The following is an 18627-nucleotide window of genomic DNA, read 5'->3' as shown; positions in this document are numbered from 1 at the left end:
TCAGCAGTCATATCCCTGAACCCTAGAATAGTTTCTCCAGCTTCCAAAAGTCTATCTAGATATAAGCTTGAATGTTCCTCCTCCCCTTGCTTTAACTTTTCAAATGAGCCCCATGCATTTGATTGTTTGGCATGGAGTCTCATCGCCTCTGCCAAGTCCTCCCTGCATCTCCTGAGATATGACATGTTTGCATGAGATGACAGCTCTAGAACTTGATGTTGCTCAGGCCATGATGCTAGGTTGGGATTGTTCCTTGTCTCTGCCAGAAATTTAGCATTTGTCCATTTTAGATGAGTTTCCAATAAGTGTCTTTTTCTCTATTGAATATTTCCACCTGCCCAGTGCTTTCTGGATGATAAATGGCATGGTAATTCCTTTTTATTCCTAGATTCTTGTAGACTTCTTGGAGTATTGCATGAGTAAAATTACTCCCTCTGTCTGAGCCCATACTATTGGGTATGTCAAATCTAGGAATGATTTCTTTCAGTAGATATTTTATCACAAACATTGCATTGTTCTTTCTGGCAGGGAAAAACCTCTGGCCACCTTGAGAACCGGTCAGTTATAACAAGTGCATATTTGAATCCTTTATCTTTGGGCATGCATATATAGTCTATCTGCAAGCATTCAAATGGAGTGTACGCCAAAGAGACCTTTCTTCTACAAACTCCCTGATTGAACTGAAAACAGATCTTGCATTTTTGGCAAACTTGTATGGCATAGGGGGAGATTCCAGGTGCTAACCTGAAACATCATACTTAATTGATTAATGCCTGGGTGCCATAATGTCCTTTTTCATGAATGGCATTGCAAACTGAGTAGTATAGAGTTTTTGGAAAGATGGGTTTGCCTAGCTCAGAGAACTATATGACATTCACTAGTTTGGCCACTAGATTTTTCTTCCAGTCCTGAACATCCCTTGGGCTATAGCAGGGGTCGGCAACCTTTTTGGCTGTGAGAGCCATAAATACCACATTTTTTAAAATGTAATTTCGTGAGAGCAGTACAGTGCTCACAGTGTGCGCTCCTGTAACAGCACCTGAAAAAAAATTGACTTTATGGCTCCTGCAGAAACAGCCATATCTGGCCCTCAAAAGAGCCAAATATGGCTTGAGAGCCATATGTTGCCAACCCCTGAGCTATAGGTTTGTTTTAAATTATCCTCTTCCACAAGGGTGAAATTCAGAACATGCATAGGATCAAATCTAGCTCCATACTTTGCTGTTATGTCTGCCCTATGGTTCCCTAATGATGTGCTATCTTCCCCAAGAGTGTGGCCCCAGCATGGCATGACTGCTACTTCTTTGGGTAGTTGTACTACTTCTAGAAGTTGCAGAATAATGTCCCTGTATGCAATCTGTTTTCCTCCTGATGTTATGAATCCCCTATATTTCCAGATTTGTCCAGCAGCATGTAGGACTGTAAAAGCGTATCTGGAATCCGTGAAATTGTTTATTCATTTGCCTTTCCCAATTTGAAGAGTTCTTGTTAGACTTAAGATTTCTGTCCCTTCTGCACTCATGGTTTTTGGCAAGGATGCATACCATAGTGTATCTGTTTGAGTTACAACAGCTGCTCTCGTGTATCATTCCCTTCAAATATGTATGAAGAACCATCTGTGTACATGTTTAGGTCTGTGTGATAGTGGAGTATCTGTCAAATCCTCCCTAGTCTTTTGCACGAGTTCTAAAGTGTCTTTTCAGCTGTGCACTGGTTCTCCTTTCATTGGCAGATCGGGGATCAGGGTGGCTGGGTTAAGCTCTTTGCAATGTTTCAAGGTTATGTTCTCGTTGCCTAATAACACAATTTCATATTGGGATAGCCTTTGAGATGTAAAAGCTTGTAAATTGCTGTTTTTTAAACATATTTTCTATTTGTTGTGGGGAATAAACTATTAGCTTGCCTCCAAGAACCAATTCAGGTTACCTTTTATCATGAGGGCAACTGCAGCTATCGCTCAGAGACACCGAGCCATTCCTCTGGCCACCACATCTAAGAGCTATACTAAGCCACAGGTCTGAATTGTTGTCCTAGGGTTTGTACCAATACTCCAGAAGCTACTCCTTTGTCCTGTAATATTTAGAAATTATATAATATATATACATATGCATATATATATGTATATATATATATATGTATATTAAGGTGTGGTCACCGGGAATCAATAATTCAGATTGATTCCATAATTAAAATAGGCCTGAGTCAGGATGGGTTTTATGGTAGTTTATTTACAATTAAGAAGGTAGAAGGCAGGGAAATAGAGAGAGGGAGAGGCTAGTCCGGGCCTGCAGAGGCCTGGATGGAGAGAGGGTTAAAAGGCTAATTAAACTAGGCTACAAGCCACAAGACCTTAGCAATCAGAGAGGCAAGAAGCCTACTTAAGGTAGAGAGTCTGGAAATGCCAAGGTAGGCCAAGGAAGTCAGCCTAACTTACCCACGTGACAATTCAGAGGAGAAGCTGCCTGAGGTCTTAGCAGAGATCCTTCAGCACCAAGTTCAAAGCGGGAACTGCCTCAACAGGAAGTTACCAACATACTTGAAGAGATAGTGTCTTTCATCACTTCCTGTGGGTCCACCTCTAATTCAAGTGGACAAATGGCAGCCTCTACACTGATTTGGACTGCCCAAAGGGCAGTCCCTTGTTCTTGATTTGTTACTTATTGTCACGTGTGGGTAACTCATGTCCCCTCCCCACTAAGGGAGGTGGGGTTGACATTATCTCTAGTGGCTAGAGTTTTAACTATGATTGGGCTTGAGCTAATTTCATTTACACAGTCCTCATGGACAAAAAGATGAAATTCTTTGGAGTAATCTGAAATTCCAAGAGCGGGCAATATAAGTATTGCAGTTTTTTTCCTGGTTAAATCTGTTTAGAGGTTTAGATATCAGACTGTACCCAGGAACCCATTGCCTACAGAACCTTGTCACTCCTAAGATTGCACATAGCTGTTTTTTGGTTGTTGGATTACACAGCTTTTGAATTTCTGCTATCCTTTTCTTGTAAAATTTTCTTGTGTCATTTTCCAAGACAAACCCTAGGTACTCTACTCTTGGCAATACCCACTGTAATTTGCCTTTTTACACCTTGTGCCCTCTCTTGCAGAGTTCTTGCAAAAGGATCTTATTATCTCTTTGGCACACTTTTGAGTTTGGGGACATTAAAAGTATATGATCAACATAGTATAACAGTTTGCTTTCTTTGAATTTGATGGTTTCCAGGTCTTTTTTTAGGATTTTGCAGAACAATGACCTGGCATCACAGAATCCCTGTGGCATTCTTTGCAACATGAGCTGGGCAATTTTTTAGGTGAAGGCAAAGATTTTTTGACAAGACTTATCGAGGTGTATGGAAAAATAGGCACTACAGAGGTCGATGACAGTAAACTATCTGTGATTGCTAGGGATTTCAGAGATTATAGCAGAGGGGCTTGGAAACACTGCATGGCATTTCTTTACGATGTTGTTTATTGCCCTCAAATCCTGGATGAATCTCCATTGAATTTTTCCCTGAGCATCTAATTTTGCTTTTTTGATGGGCAGGATAGGGGCATTATACTCTGAGATAGTTGGCACCAGTATGTTTTGATCGAGGAGGCTTTGTATGATTGGTGTTATACCCTCGACAGCTTCTTTACTCAATCTATACTGCGGTATTCTTGGAGGGGTACCTCCTTTGACTTCTATCCTCACAGGTGTTGCTGACTTTAAAACTCCTTCATCTGTGAAGTGTTTTGCCCAAACCTCTTCAGGAATATCTTTGGGGATTTCAAAGATAGTTCCTGCATTGAGTTCTTTCTCATCATCCTCCAATTGACCGAGGAATAGCAATGGATGATTTTGCACAAAAAAATCTCGCCCCAAAAAGTTTGAGGGACATTCAGGAATTAAGAGAAAAATATGTTCTATGGTGAGAGGATTTAGCTTTATCATCTTTCATTTCAATTTTGAGACTCTCTGTGTTTTCCCAGTTTCCCCTTTCACTTGGATAGAACCTATGATCGTGCTGTTCTCTGGTGATGATTTGAGAACAGAACGAATGGCACTCGTGTCAATAAGAGCAGGCCTCTAGTATAATAGGTTGGGGGTAAGGGTATGTGGGGGGTCAGCCTACACTTTTCCTTGTGCAGTTTTGCTCCTTTGTGCAGTTTTGCCCCCTTTTAATATGGAAATTCCCTCTTACTGTCTCATGCTATGTCTAGTGGGAGAGTCCCTTTGCTCATCTTGCTTTGACTTCTGTCCTTTTGATAAGCTTTTTAATGATCAGTTTGGAAGGAAATTCAGAGCAGCTTTAGGATTTTCCTGCTAATATGCTGTCATTTTGACTCTACCCCAAGTCTTTCATTTATTATCAGCTACACATAGTTTAAGTTTATATTGTTGATATTTCACTGTGGTTTTTTTTGCTAATACCAACATATGGTGGTATTTTAGATGGCAATTAAAGGAAGCCAGAGAAATAAAAATGCAGAGATGAAGGGTGAGAGCATTCTAAGTTTAGTGGGAAAATAGTGAGAATGCTTAGGGTTGGAAGATAAGAAATGACAACATCAATTCCACTAGATCACAAAGTACTTGAGATGTGGTCTGAGGTATAAGATATAAGAAGTCTGGAAAAGTTGCTGGAGAAGGAGAGCAGATTTTGAAAGATTTTGATTGCCTTTTGAAAGACTTTTATGGATCCTAGAAGTGATTAGGGAGCCACAGGAGTTTATTAAGTAAGGGAGTAATACAATTAGATCAGTATTACAAGAAGGACACCTTTGGCAGTAGAGGGAAGGATAAAGTTAGAGGAGACAGAAAATGTTAGAATTCATTATGGAGACATCTAAAAGTGCTATATTCATCCAGGAGATGGGGGGGGGAGAGTTTTTTGCCCCTCTCTCCTACTTCAATTAAATACCTCACCCTTTACTTTCTCCTTTCATAAGACATTAGGATTTAAAGCTTGAAAGTGGCTAGGTTTTCAATTAATGTTTGTCTTTATTTCACAAGTAAGGAAAATGAGGCAAAAATAGGAAAAGTGACTTGTCCCAAGTCACATGATAAGTATTAAGTAACAGAACTGAAATTTCAACTCAGGTTCTATAATTCAAAATTTGGTGCTCGAGTTCAGATTCTCTGACTCCAGATACTTTCACAAATGATTCTACACGGATTGTTCTTGAGAATCCTTCCAATGCTAAAGTTCTATAATAATGTACTCCCTCATTATCTTCTTATAGATTATTTCTGAGTTGAATTTATCTGTATTCATAACTTCTTGTCTGTATGACCTAACATTTCATTTGTCTAAACTTAGATTCTTTTTTAAAGGAGCAAAGAATTCAATAAATAAAAATCCTTTCCAGTTCTAAGTCGCTAATCCTACTTATATTTCCCCTCTCATTAAAGAATCCTAGAATCTCTTGAATAAGCCAACTTGGAGAGGCATTTATCAAGCTCTTTTGCCTACTCTAGAACAATACTTGAATAGTTCTAGCACAACTCCTTTAGTCTCCACATCTTTCTTAATTTCAGTTTGAATTATAATCTTTTATAATTTCCCCAACAAACATCTCCTGAACACTGTCATAGACAAGTACTTATTTGCTTCTTGCTAGTCCTGTATGAATCTGAGACTTTTATCTTGAAACAAGCCCAGATGCTTTACTCCCCTGATAGTTAACTTTTGTTAATATGTTAGATGTTAGGGAGAATATATTGCATATTTTGTAGTTGCCTTAGACTATTTCATCTAGTTGCCTAAGAATTATTGATAATTGACTCTTAATTGTCACTGCTCTGGCTATTCTGCCTGGAACTTGTGAAACTTGGGCCAAAGGAATCCGTGGTAAGGTTAATATTGTTATACTAAAATCTTACAACAAAGGTGAAAATAATAAGAAAAGTAAATGAGATATTTGTGAAAGTAGAGGGCAAACTTGTTTTAAGTTGATATACACTAACATAGGAACACTAGTGGGCTTTTATTCAACTGTACTTTCCTACCTATTCTGTCTCTTGAATAGATATTTGTGGTGGCCCTGTCATTCAGCTTTGTGTGCAAAACACTAGCAGGAGCTGTCGTGAAAAGTTCAATCACTCAGATAGAAAGAAGATTTGGCACAACATCATCTGCAGCTGGTTTAATTGATGGAAGCTTTGAAATAGGTAATTTTTGTTTCATGAGTAATCATTAGTAGCTAGTCTTGGGCCTTGAAAAGAAAAATAATTGCAAATCTGGCAGCTACTAAATTAATTGCTGTCCAATTTAAAGGTAAATTCTTAATTCTCTCTCTATCTCTCTATCTCTCTCCTCCCTCCATCAAATCATTGAATATGCAAAATTTACTATATTAACCATAAAACATTTTATTTCATTCTAATGCCACAATATATTTCTCCTTTTCATTAATAACAGGTTTATTAAATGAATTTTGAAAATTACAAAAATGGCAGGTTTAACTTTAGTATAAAGATGGCTTTTTGAACAATTGAACTATCCAAAGGGTTGGGCTGCTTTAGGAGGTAATTTGTCTCTTCTCTACTGGAGGTCTCCAAACAAAAGCTGGATTGTCTATATAAAGAACATGGTAAAGGAATTTCTTAATTAAAGATGGGCTGGGCTAGATGTCCTCTGAAATCTCTTCCAAGGCTTAAATTCAGAGCCAAATATAAAAATCTTTATTGACCTTTCTCATCTTCCACAGGATCAGATGGCAATAGAGCACTCCAGTCTCTCATTGGCCAGCCAATATTATCAGGCACAAGAGACAAAGAAAAGAGAATTATAGTCTTTCTTGGAAAGAAATCTAAAATGTTTTCTTTCAATTCCCTCTCCCTCTTCTTCCATTAAAGAAAATCTCTTGGCCTCAGTTTCCTCAATTGTAAAAGAGGGATAATACTAGCAATTACATTAAAGGGTTGTGGGCAGCTGGGTAGCTCAGTGGATTGAGAGTCAGGCTTAGAGACGGGAGGTCCTAGGTTCAAATCAGGCCTCAGACACTTCCCAGCTGTGTGACGCTGGGCAAGTCACTTGACCCCCATTGCCTACCCTTACCACTCTTCTGCCTTGGAGCCAATACACAGAAGTTAAGGGTTTAAAAATGTAAAAAAAAAACAAAAAACATTACAGGGTTGTTATAAGGGTCAAATAAGATAATATTTGTTTTTTAAAAACACTTTGCACTGTCTCAGGAACATATAATGTAATATAAAAACACTTATTCCCTTTTCTCTACCCCTTTGCCATTGATTTTACACTGCTAAAAACCTCCCTCATTTGTGAAGCATAAATATTGTAGTCATGAGGTATCGTGAATACATTATAGGACAATCAGGAGGTTTGGTTTGAGTCCTGTTCCTGAAAAGAACAAGTTCTATGAATTCAACTAAGTAATTTGTCAAATGCCTTTATCTGTAAAATGAAAATGTTGAGCTTGGCAATATCTGAAGTGATTTCCAGAACCATTTCTAGAAATCTACACTATACTGATTTTCTTCCTATTTCTCTGACTACTCATTCATGATATACTTTGTTTCTTGTACTTGCCTTCTAACTACTACATTACTCATTTATTCTCTGTCTCCATTGAATAGCTCACTCACTGCAAAATGAAACATTGGCCTTTTGCTTCACAAATCTAATTCTCAATCAACTTCCAGGTCCATGTTGCATTTCACCATATGTAATTCTTTGTTCCAATGAATGACTCTACACATCAATGAATGACTCTAAAACTCAATATGTCTTTTTTTTAAACATTTATTAATATTCATTTTTTAGAAAAGTTAACATGGTTACATGATTAATGCTCCTACTTTCCCCTTCACCCCTCGCCCTCCCCCCACCCCTGGCTGATGCGCATTTCCACTGGCTCTAATATGTGTCATAGATCAAGACCTATTTCCAAATTGTTGATCATTGCATTGGTGTGGTAGTTTCAAATCAAAATCCCCAATCATGTCTGCCTCAAACCATGTGTTCAAGCAACTGCTTTTCTTCTGTGTTTCCACTCCTGCAGTTCTTCCTCTAAATGTGGGTAGTGTTCTTTTCCATAAGTCCCTCAGAATTGTCCTGGGTCATTGCATTGCTGCTAGTACAGAAGTCCATTACATTCGATTTTACCACAGTGTATCAGTCTCTGTGTACAATGTACTTCTGGCTCTGCTCCTTTCTCTCTGCATCAACTCCTGGAGGTCTTTCCAGTTCACATGGAATTCCTCCAGTTTATTATTCCTTTGAGCACAATAGTATTCCATCACCAGCATATACCACAATTTGTTCAGCCACTCCCCAATTGAAAGATATACCCTCCTTTTCCAGTTTTTTGCCACCATGAAAAGCGTGACTATAAATATTTTCATACAAGTCTGTTTATCTATGATCTCTTTGGGGTACAAACTCAGCAATGGTATGGCTGGATCAAAGGGCAGGCATTCTTTTATAGCCCTTTGAGCATAGTTCCAAATTGCCAGCCAGAATGGTTGGATCAGTTCACAACTCCACCAGCAATGCAATAATGTCCCAATTTTGCCACATCCCCTCCAGCATTCATTACTCTCCCTTTCTTTCATTTTAGCCAATCTGCTAGGTGATAGGTGATACCTCAGAGTTGTTTTGATTTGCATTTCTCTAATTATTAGAGATTTAGAACATTTTCTCATGTGCTTATTGATACTTTTGATTTCTTTACCTGAAAATTGCCTATTCATGTCCCTTGCCCATTTATCAATTGGGGAATGGCTTGATTTTTTTATACAATTGATTTAACTCCTTGTATATTTGAGTAATTAGACCCCCTGTCAGAGTTTTTTGTTATAAAGATTTTTTCCCAATTTGTTGTTTCCCTTGTGATTTTGACTATATTATTTTTGTTTGTACAAAAGCTTTTTAGTTTAATATAATCAAAACCATTTAATTTACATTTTGTAATTTTCTCTAACTCTTGCTTGGTTTTAAAGTCTTTCCTTTCCCAGAGATCTGACAAGTATACTATTCTGTGTTCACTTAACTTATTTATAGTTTCCCTCTTTATATTCAAGTCATTCACCCATTCTGAATTTATCTTGGTGTAGGGTGTGAGATGTTGATCTAAACCTAATCTCTCTCATATTGTTTTCCAAATTTCCAAGCAGTTTTTGTCAAATAGTGGATTCATGTCCCAAAAGTTGGGCTCTTTGGGTTTATCATATACTGTCTTGCTGATGTCATTAACCCCAAGTCTATTCCACTGATCCTCCCTTCTATCTATTAGCCAGTACCATATTGTTTTAATGACTGCTGCTTTATAGTGGCTTTGGAATCAGTACCATATTTGTGTCATAAAAGGAATTTGTTAGGACTCCTTCTTTGCTTATTATATCAAATAATTTGTGTAGTATTGGGATTAGTTGCTCTTTGAATATCTGATAGAATTCACTAGTGAATCCATCAGGCAGTGGCATCAATATGTCTTAACAAAGAATTCACATACAAAATTCAAACTCCTTCAAAAAAATGTTATTTTAAGTTAAAATCAGGCAGCTAGGTAATACAACAGATAGAGTGCTAGGTCTGGAGTCAGGTATACTTGAGTTCAAATCCAGTCTCAGACACTTCCTAGTTTTCTGACCAATTTGCAAATCATTAAAATTATATTTATCTCTGTTTCCCCATCTATAAATGAGGATAATAATTTCATGCACTTCTCACAGTTGTTGTGATGATCAAATCATATTTGTAAAGTGCTCAGCATAATGCCTGGCATATAGTAGCTACTACATAAATGCCAGTTATTATTAAGTAATTCGTTTCCTTATATTCCCCATTTCTACTGATAATATAATTGAATGTAAATTCCTTTATATTAGAAACAGAGGTACTCTATGAATTATTTGAGACTAGATAAAATAAATTATTAAACTACTAAGTTTACAAAATAATCAGGAAACATTTATATTACGTGATTTGGCTTGAAGATATTGATACATATTCTTCAATTAATTGTGAATCCTTACTTTAAACACATTGGATATGATTAGTCCATTTTTCCAAGCCTAGACCTTTCTGTAGATCATAGACTTCAATAAAATTTTTAAATCATATGAATTCTCATGCCACTAAAAAGTGATTTATATCTCTTAGATAAGTATCATAATTTTATGTGATGTGTAACAAATGATGACATAAAGTCATGTTGCATCTCTATTTGGGAATTTCTATGATTTTAAAAATCTATTCTATTTCCTAGTAAATCAATTCATTTAGAGAAGATTATTTTCCCAAAAGGAACAAGAATTCAAGTTACAAAAGATTTAGAAAAATACCCCAAATATCTTTGCATAACTCTATTACTGTATAATGATTATGCTGAGCTCTTGAGACTTATCTGTACTTCTTATGATGACTGTGTTACAGTTTTGATTGCAAAAGTGAGTTTGACTAGCAAAAATGACTGTTTTCATTATTCAGTAGTCCTTTATGATATCCTGCCCAGAATTAACATATCAGTGGGGTTTTTAATTATTACTGTACTATTCTTTTGTCTTTTATTTTTCAACTTCAGGATAATTACACTGCCCTATAACAAGAGTCAGTCATAAGAAATCAAGGTGCCAAATCACTTGTGAGGTCTGATTCATAGTCCAATAATTTAAAAGTTTTTTTCAAAGAAATAGACTATCACATTTTGGCATTTTTTTCATATTCAATTGTGTCATTCCTTTACCTTTGGTGCCACTGATCATATTTATATTATACCATCTTAATTTGACCAGGTCCTAGGCTTGGACTGTTTATTGATTTGGCATTCCTTGCTCAATTATAGTCAGTTAAACTATTTGGTCACCATTTAAAAAAAAAACATGTTACCTTCCTTCTTTTCTTTTTCATGAACCTATCCTGGTGTTCTTTCTTTAAAATAAGTCCTATTATACCTTCAAGTCTTAGCTTGAGTCCAACCACCTCCATGAGAATTTCTTTAATTCTTCTTCCTCTTATTTGAACTCTGCTTATGGAATCTTATTATTGTTGTTAAGATAACACAGTCAAATAATTGTTCCATTTCATTTATGTTGGTTTTATCACCTCAATTAGATTCTAAGCTCCTTGAGGACAGAGATAATAGCTAGAATATTTTGTACCTAATTTTTACTCTCTCCAATATCTACCAAAAACAAAAACTTCATATGACCAATGTTCACATAAAATTATGTTTTGAGAACTGAATTATACTGAAGTGCAATTGTTCTACTTCTAGGCAATTTGCTGATGATTACACTGGTAAGTCATTTCGGAACTAAGTCTCACATATCAAGATTAATTGGAACTGGGTGTTTCATTATGGGAGTTGGAAGTATTTTAACTGCATTACTTCACTTCTTCATGGGATAGTAAGTATTAAACAATAATCTCATCCAAAAATAACATTAGAATTCCATATCTTTAGACTTATTAAAATAATTTCTTATTTGGAAATTTTGCCAAGATTATGAAAACATGGGATAGAATTTATATATGTGTGTGTTAGTTTAGATGACATAATTGCTTTTATAGCCTACCTATATTTATGAATAAATAAAAAAGTTTGATAAATCCCAGGAAAGTCAATAAAATGTTTATTTTTTACCCCAGAAAGTGAGTAAAATAACTTTCTATCAAATATGTAATTTTTGTCTGTGTTTATAAGGTACTACAATAAGCAATGCTTTTTGCCAATTGGGTGACAAGAGGAGAAAAAAGCATCATTAGTTCAGATTAATTAGTAATTAATCAAATTAATATTTTGCATGTGTTAGAGAGCATGATCTAGGAGGAAAAAGGGGCTGACTTTCTGGCTTAGCATCTTGTTGTTCTGTAACTCCAAAATAGGCATTCCATTTATAGCAATCTTCAAAATGTTTGAATTTTAAAAAAACAGTTTATACTAAAAGAATCTGGCATTTCATTGGTTTAGGACAGTGATGGGCAAACTATTCCCTGCAGGCCAGATCTAGGCCATAGTTTGCCCATCACTGCCTTAAGCAATTCCCTAATCACTATGCCCCCACATTCAGATCTTCTGCTGAAATACTTGTTTTACAACTTACAATCTTCAAGAAAAACTAGGAGGAAATTGAGGTTCAATTACTTGTCCTAAATCATGGCCAATGTCAGCTATAAATCACAAATGTGGATTGTCTGGACTCTAAAGTCAAAGTTCTTTTATCAAATACTGCCCATATGATTTTTTAAAATGTGAAAGCTGTGATTCAGTTGGTGTTTAGATATTTGAAATTATGTTTCAAGTGCCTCGACCTTTATTTTTCTTTTACTAAAAATGCAAAATTAGACTTATTTGATCTTATCTTCATCTCAAAACTTTAATTTAGATTTGTGTGCTAACTATATGGATAATGAATGGATTCTCTAGTCCCAGATTGAGGGTATGATAATGATAATGAAAATGTTATTAGAACTCCAACAATGTATTTTGCAAATATACTAGTCTCTGGATTACATCAATATACAATTTAAAAAATGGAAACAATTTATTAAGCACTTACTATGCGTATGACATTATAAATGCTGGGACTGCAAATAATAATAAGAAAGGCAGTCCATATACTCAAGGGATTTATAATTTTATAGAAGGCAAAACACAAAAGGAAGCTGAAAATTTGATGCTAGGGGGTGTGCTAGATGGGATCTAGCAAAGGGTATTATGAAAATGACGGTAGAATCAAAACCAAACAGAGTAGCCAGTTACAAGTGAAGAGATGGCTATTATTTTGAGTCCTCTATAAAGAGAGGCTAGGGAAAGAGAGGCAGAAGCAACCAAGAGTACTGATGAGGTTTGGGTAGCAAAGCTGAAGCAATCTCCATGTTGATGTTACCTAAGAATGAATTTATCTAGTGATAAGTTTATCATATGCGATAAATGAATTCTTAAGATTGCCTTTGTAAATATTGAGGAACAAAAGAACAGCATATAGTATAAATAATATACGCTCCAAAGTTAAAAGTCCAGTGTTCAGATCTTGGCTCTGCTGTTACTAGTTGTATAACTTTGGCCAAGGTCCTATATCTCTCCCAGCTTCAGATTTTAATCTGTAAAATTAAACAGTTAGATGGAGTAAATGAATAATCTATAAGATTCCTGCTACCTCTAATATCATATGCTTGAAGTAGACTGAAAATATGAGGTGAAAATGTCATATTCTCTTCACTGTAAATTTTGGGGAGTACTTTAAAATGTGATGCTCTAAATATCAGTGGGTAATATAATATTTAAAGGAGAATAATACATTATGGGGGTCGAAAAATATATTTGGAGCAAATTCTGAAAGACTTTAAAAAACATAAAGTTTATATTTTATCCTAGAAAACATAGGGATTTCCTGGAGGTTTTTTTTTTTTTTGATAGGGAAGTGAAACAGGGAAATCTGCGGGAAGAGACGAGTCAATAAAATCAAATATGAGATCATTAAAATAGTCTACATGAGAGGTAATGAGGAATTGAACTCAGGTGGTAGATGGATGAGTAAAGAGAAGGCGTTGGATGAGAGAAGTTATAAAATAGAAACTGAAAGACCTGACAAATTGATTGGTTATAGCAATAGCTGGCATTTATAAACTACATTGAGGCATTCAGAATTTTTACCTATATGATCTCATTTGGTGCTTACAACAATACTGTGAAATACTATTACATATTTACAGATGAGGAAAATGGACCTGAAAGGCTAAGTGACATGCTGAGGGTCAAAAAAGTACTAAGTATCAGAAGCAAGATCAAACTCAGTACTTCTCTAGTCTAAATGCAACACTTTCTCCACTAAATCAGGTAGAGGGAAGAGTTAAGAATAACAGCAAGGTCATGTACTGGGACATTGGAAGAATGATGTGACTTGAACAGAAATAAGGAAGTTTAGATTAAGGAAAAATTTGGGGAAAAAGCTAATGATTTCTGTTTTGGACAACTTGAATTTGAGATATCTCTGGTGCATACTATTGGAGATGTCTTTTTTGCAATAAGTGATGGAGAATTAAAATGCAAGAGAGAGACTGGTTAGATAGATCACTGAGTCATGGGCATATAAACAATCATTTCATCTATCACAGGGATTTAGAAACTATGACCCAAATGTAACATGCTACCTCACTGGCTACTTAACTAATTGTTATCTTGTACTCCAGACAAATAAAAAGGTTTGTCCTGATATTTATTTACAAATTACTGAAATAGCTCTAAATGCTTACTATTTACTTAATGTGGGAAAACCACTTTTCTTTTAAGCTTTTGCTCTTCCCTCCAAATATTTTAATCTCATTTCCTAGATTGAGATAAACATAAAAGGTTACTAAGTATACAGTATTCACAATATGACAATAAGTAAATAAATCATTATTTATAAGGAAATAGATGTGAGAATGTTCATAGCAAAAGTATCTTTAGATATTAATTGTCAATGAAGTTCCACTATTCATCTCTCTCTCAAGATGTCTTCAGATAGTCTCCTTAACAGCTGAAAAGGTCAGTTTCTCAGGGAAGACTTTTTCTTAGTCCTATCTCTCAATTATCTTGCTCAAGCCACAAAAATTCTAAAGGACTTAAGAATGAAAGCTGATTTGCCACTTTCATAAACGACAGATAAATTGTAACTCTCTAAGACTTTATTCCTCTTCCTCAGACAGTAATAGTATCCAAAGTCTCAGAGGGAAGGACTACTGAAGCTGGGAATACGACCACTGGGAAGCTGATGACATGATTAAGAGAAAGATTATAGGAAAAAAGAGAGCCAAGTCATAGGTACAATATGCCAGCAAAGGATACTGAGAAAGAATAGTCTAACAGGTAGATTACTGGGAGAGAGCAGTTTGATATCTCAGAGATGAGAGCAAATCTAGAAGTTAGTCATCAGCAATGTCAAATGCAGATACATCAAGAAGAAAAGGGAACAAGAAAATGCAACCAGATTTATTAAGTAAGAGCTCGTTGTTAACTTTGGAGAGAGAATTTTAAGTTTAGTGATATGGTCCAAAGACAGATTGCAAAGAATTTAAGAGTAAATGAGAGAAGAGGAAATAGAAGCTAAAATTGTAGCTTCTTCTCAGCAGTCTGGTGAAGAAAAGGAAGAAAGACCTAGGAAAAACTTCAAAGACCTGGTAAAGGGACTTTTAGGTGTTTTGTCTGGTTTTTGTATTTTGGAATGAGAGCATTATTAGCATAATTTAAAATGGCATAAAATGATCCAGTAGAGAAATAGAAGTTGACTATTACAGAAAGAGGGGGTTACTGAAGGGGCAACATAGTAAATATAGTATAATAATACTCAATGTTCTTTAATACATGGTAATGTTTAAACAAATATATTTGGATTTTTTGTGGGCTCCATTGGTTTTAAGGAAAAAGAACTACTGAATAAATACTCTTTAGGTAAAAACAGCAACACCTACCAAACCATTCTTTGAGGGAAAAAATTGTTTGCTTTTTCTTTAGAGGGGGAGATGGTACTGATACCTACATAAATGCCACAAAAGATTTTTGATAAAAATATTTGTTCAGAGGCTTTCAATATACACAAAATAGGCTTAAATAGACCCTACCTAGGGTTTTATATCTTCTGATTATTTATCACCTCTGCATAGGGCAACTGCACTTTTTCCTTTATAGCTAAGTGATCATAATCTGTCTTTCTAATTAACTTAATATTTAAACAGAAACTAACATGATCTTTTAATAAGTTATCTGTTTCAATGGCTTTAGCTATGTTTTCCTATATATACAGTGAAATGCACAGACATACAAAATATAGAGAAAGGGAATTGTGTTTTTATCCATTTGCTGATATTTAAATGCTTCTTTTAGCCATTAGTTTCTTAAATAATGTATTATAAGGTTGGTCTGCAAAATTGTGAATTATGAATAGCTTAATTTGGAAATATTTTTAAAATATTCCAACTATATTATCATAGTTACAGGTTCAATTCAGTATTAAATGCTAAGCCACTTGACAATTCAACAGAAACCCATGCGCCTTGCTCCACTGATCTCAGTTCAGCTGACCATAACAGATCATCCATTCTAGTACAGTCAGGTAAGGATTAATGGTTAATAATTCAAAAATAAATAAGAAAATGTTTCAATGTCAGTTTTATTCATTTACCCTAAGATAAACCCTTTGAGTATGAAAATACATGTCGTATTTAACTGGACAAATAAAAGTAAAATTGGAGACATAAACATAATAAAATATTCAAATAGAATAATATAGACACATAAGTATATTATGCTGAGGAACTGAACTTCTTGTATTGAAAGGTTGCAAAAATGAATCTGGTTCATTCATGTGGATATATGTAATGATGGGAAACATGGTACGTGGGATTGGAGAAACTCAACTTGCACCACTGGGAATCACATATATTGATAATTTTGCTAAAGAAGGACAATCTACTTTTTACATAGGTAATGTAATTTTTTTTATCTTTGGCCCCACTGTATTCTTTGATTCTATTCTTTTCTTTCAGGAACACATCTCTAAGCTAGACTAATTCTGATTAGTCCACTTCATTTCAATTTGGAAAATAGAATTTTCATCTTACGGTTATTCATGAAAACAGAACATTTTTTGTAGGGAGATATAGGAAATATTTAAAGCATTTTATGATCACAAGATAAAGAAACATATAAGTGATTTAGCTTATCAAGGACAAAGTAACAATTCTGCTCATATTTGCACATTTAGGAAAAAAATTATTCTTTCTAATCCCTCTTCACCTTCCTCCCTGCTCTATCTTCTTGATTTTATCAGGAGTTAAACAAGCTCATTTCTGTAGCCCTTAGATATTAAATATAGTGCTAAGATTTTAAATGATAGTCATTCAATTTCATAAGTATATTAGGTTTCTCAACAAGTATAGACTCCTTTCTTGAACTTTAGCTTTGGACAGGAAAGTCACAAGAATTAAGAAGACTACTTTTCAAATCTGTCTTACCTTGCCTTTCTTTCCCTCCTCCTCCAAGATAAATGTTTCCTGGGTCTCCAACCTATAAAGATCTTAAAGTTGCCTTCTTATCTCTCATCCCAATAAAAATCTAAGAAAGTAATAGCCTTTCCCCTGGATAAAATAGGGAGACCTTGGATAAAAAGGGACATTCCTTATTAAGGACCTAAACTGCAGCCTTCTTGCCCAACTTTTGATAGTAACCTACAAGCATGTCTTGGAAACTTAGAATCTTTTCCTTATATTGATTCTGATTGAAGCAAATCACATAGCCAATTTGTTAAAGGGTGGCTTTGTCCACTGAGAACAAATATCCTCTGTTATTTACTATTGCATACTAATATCTGAATTCTTTACTGTCTGAAAGCCATGTAGTCCAATACCATAGGGTAAATCTAGTGACCTCAAAATTGAAATGGCCCTCCATATTCCCTCCTCAGCTTTGTTTTCATCTCTAATGTTCACATATTTAACTATAGAGCAAATAATACTGGTTTGATTCTCCCACCAATAATTTGTGTGTAGCATCACATTACTAAGATGTGTAATAATAATAATTGTTTTAAAATCTCTTTGAACTTCACTTTCCCTTCCATCAATGCATTCTTTTCATAAAAAAAAAGAAGTTATGAAGAAAAAAAGAACTGTTTTTCAGGAGATTATTTTTTTAAATAAAAGATTTTTTTGGAGATGATCATATAGTGTTATATTCATTAAAGAGGTATGTTAAAGAAAGCTAAAGTGAAACTATATTACTTTGAAAATTTTAATTATTTCATAATTTTTCAGGGATTATACATTCAATTACAATGGCTGGCCCATTTATTGGATATCTGCTGGGATCTTTATGTGCAAAACTGTATGTGGACATTGGATACATAGACCTAAGTAAGTATAAAATAGATCAAATAAACAATTATAGAATTCTATTCATTAGTCTTTTTTCCATTGCATTCATTTTCTTAAATCATCTCACAATGTCTCAACATTTTAATATGAGGATATAACATTTTTTTCTATTTGCGAGTAGGGAAACAATGGAGAATAAATTTTCAGTTCAGTATATATATTGCTCCCATACTATTAGAAAAAAATTCTCTACAAAAAATATTTTTGTGAACTAATTTTAGCACTGTTATTATATTCTGGATTATTGAAGTCTTAAGGATAGCATCCCAGTTATTAAGAAAAGAAATAGCTTAAAATATATCGGAGGAGTTGATAGATTAGGATCCTATCACAAGTTGTATAATGAGAGGAGCAGTGAATTTGGGCTCTACATTGATTCTAGTTATAATTCTAATATTATATATGACCCAATTATTTCACCTCTACAAATTCATATATAAAATTGGGATAATAATATTTGTATTTCCTAGGAAACAAGGATTGTTGTGAGAAAAGTGCTTTAGGTTTTAAGGAAGTTTTCCATATCTAAGAATAAATTGGTATCATGAGTTGTGGTAAAAAAAAAATTCTAACCAATTCGTATCAGCAATTGTTCTTCAATTTATAATCTGAGAACTTTGCCAAGGCACTGAGAAATTAAGATTTAGCTAGAGTAATAGTCAATATATGTCTGTGGTATGATTTTAATTCAGGTATTTCTGAGTATTATCTCAATACTCAAATCTACTATGGCATACAGCATTTCTAAAGAAATATATTAAGGTGATATT

The 18627-nt window shown here is 34.7% G+C and overlaps 1 protein-coding gene across 1 annotated transcript in view; it reads left to right on the top strand.

Annotated features, from left to right (window-relative positions):
- The window catches only part of LOC123249050 (solute carrier organic anion transporter family member 1B1-like), a 56278-nt gene that overhangs the window by 12052 nt on the left and 25599 nt on the right, over positions 1–18627 (top strand). Inside the window, 5 exon segments of the mRNA XM_044678017.1 lie at positions 6009–6150; positions 11220–11352; positions 15917–16038; positions 16263–16409; positions 17738–17836. Coding sequence (XP_044533952.1) covers positions 6009–6150; positions 11220–11352; positions 15917–16038; positions 16263–16409; positions 17738–17836 — 643 coding nt within the window.

The sequence above is a fragment of the Gracilinanus agilis genome, chromosome 5 (assembly GCF_016433145.1).
Source record: "Gracilinanus agilis isolate LMUSP501 chromosome 5, AgileGrace, whole genome shotgun sequence".
In the NCBI taxonomy this organism is placed as follows: Eukaryota; Metazoa; Chordata; class Mammalia; order Didelphimorphia; family Didelphidae; genus Gracilinanus; species Gracilinanus agilis.
This window is presented reverse-complemented; position numbering and strand designations above follow the sequence as displayed.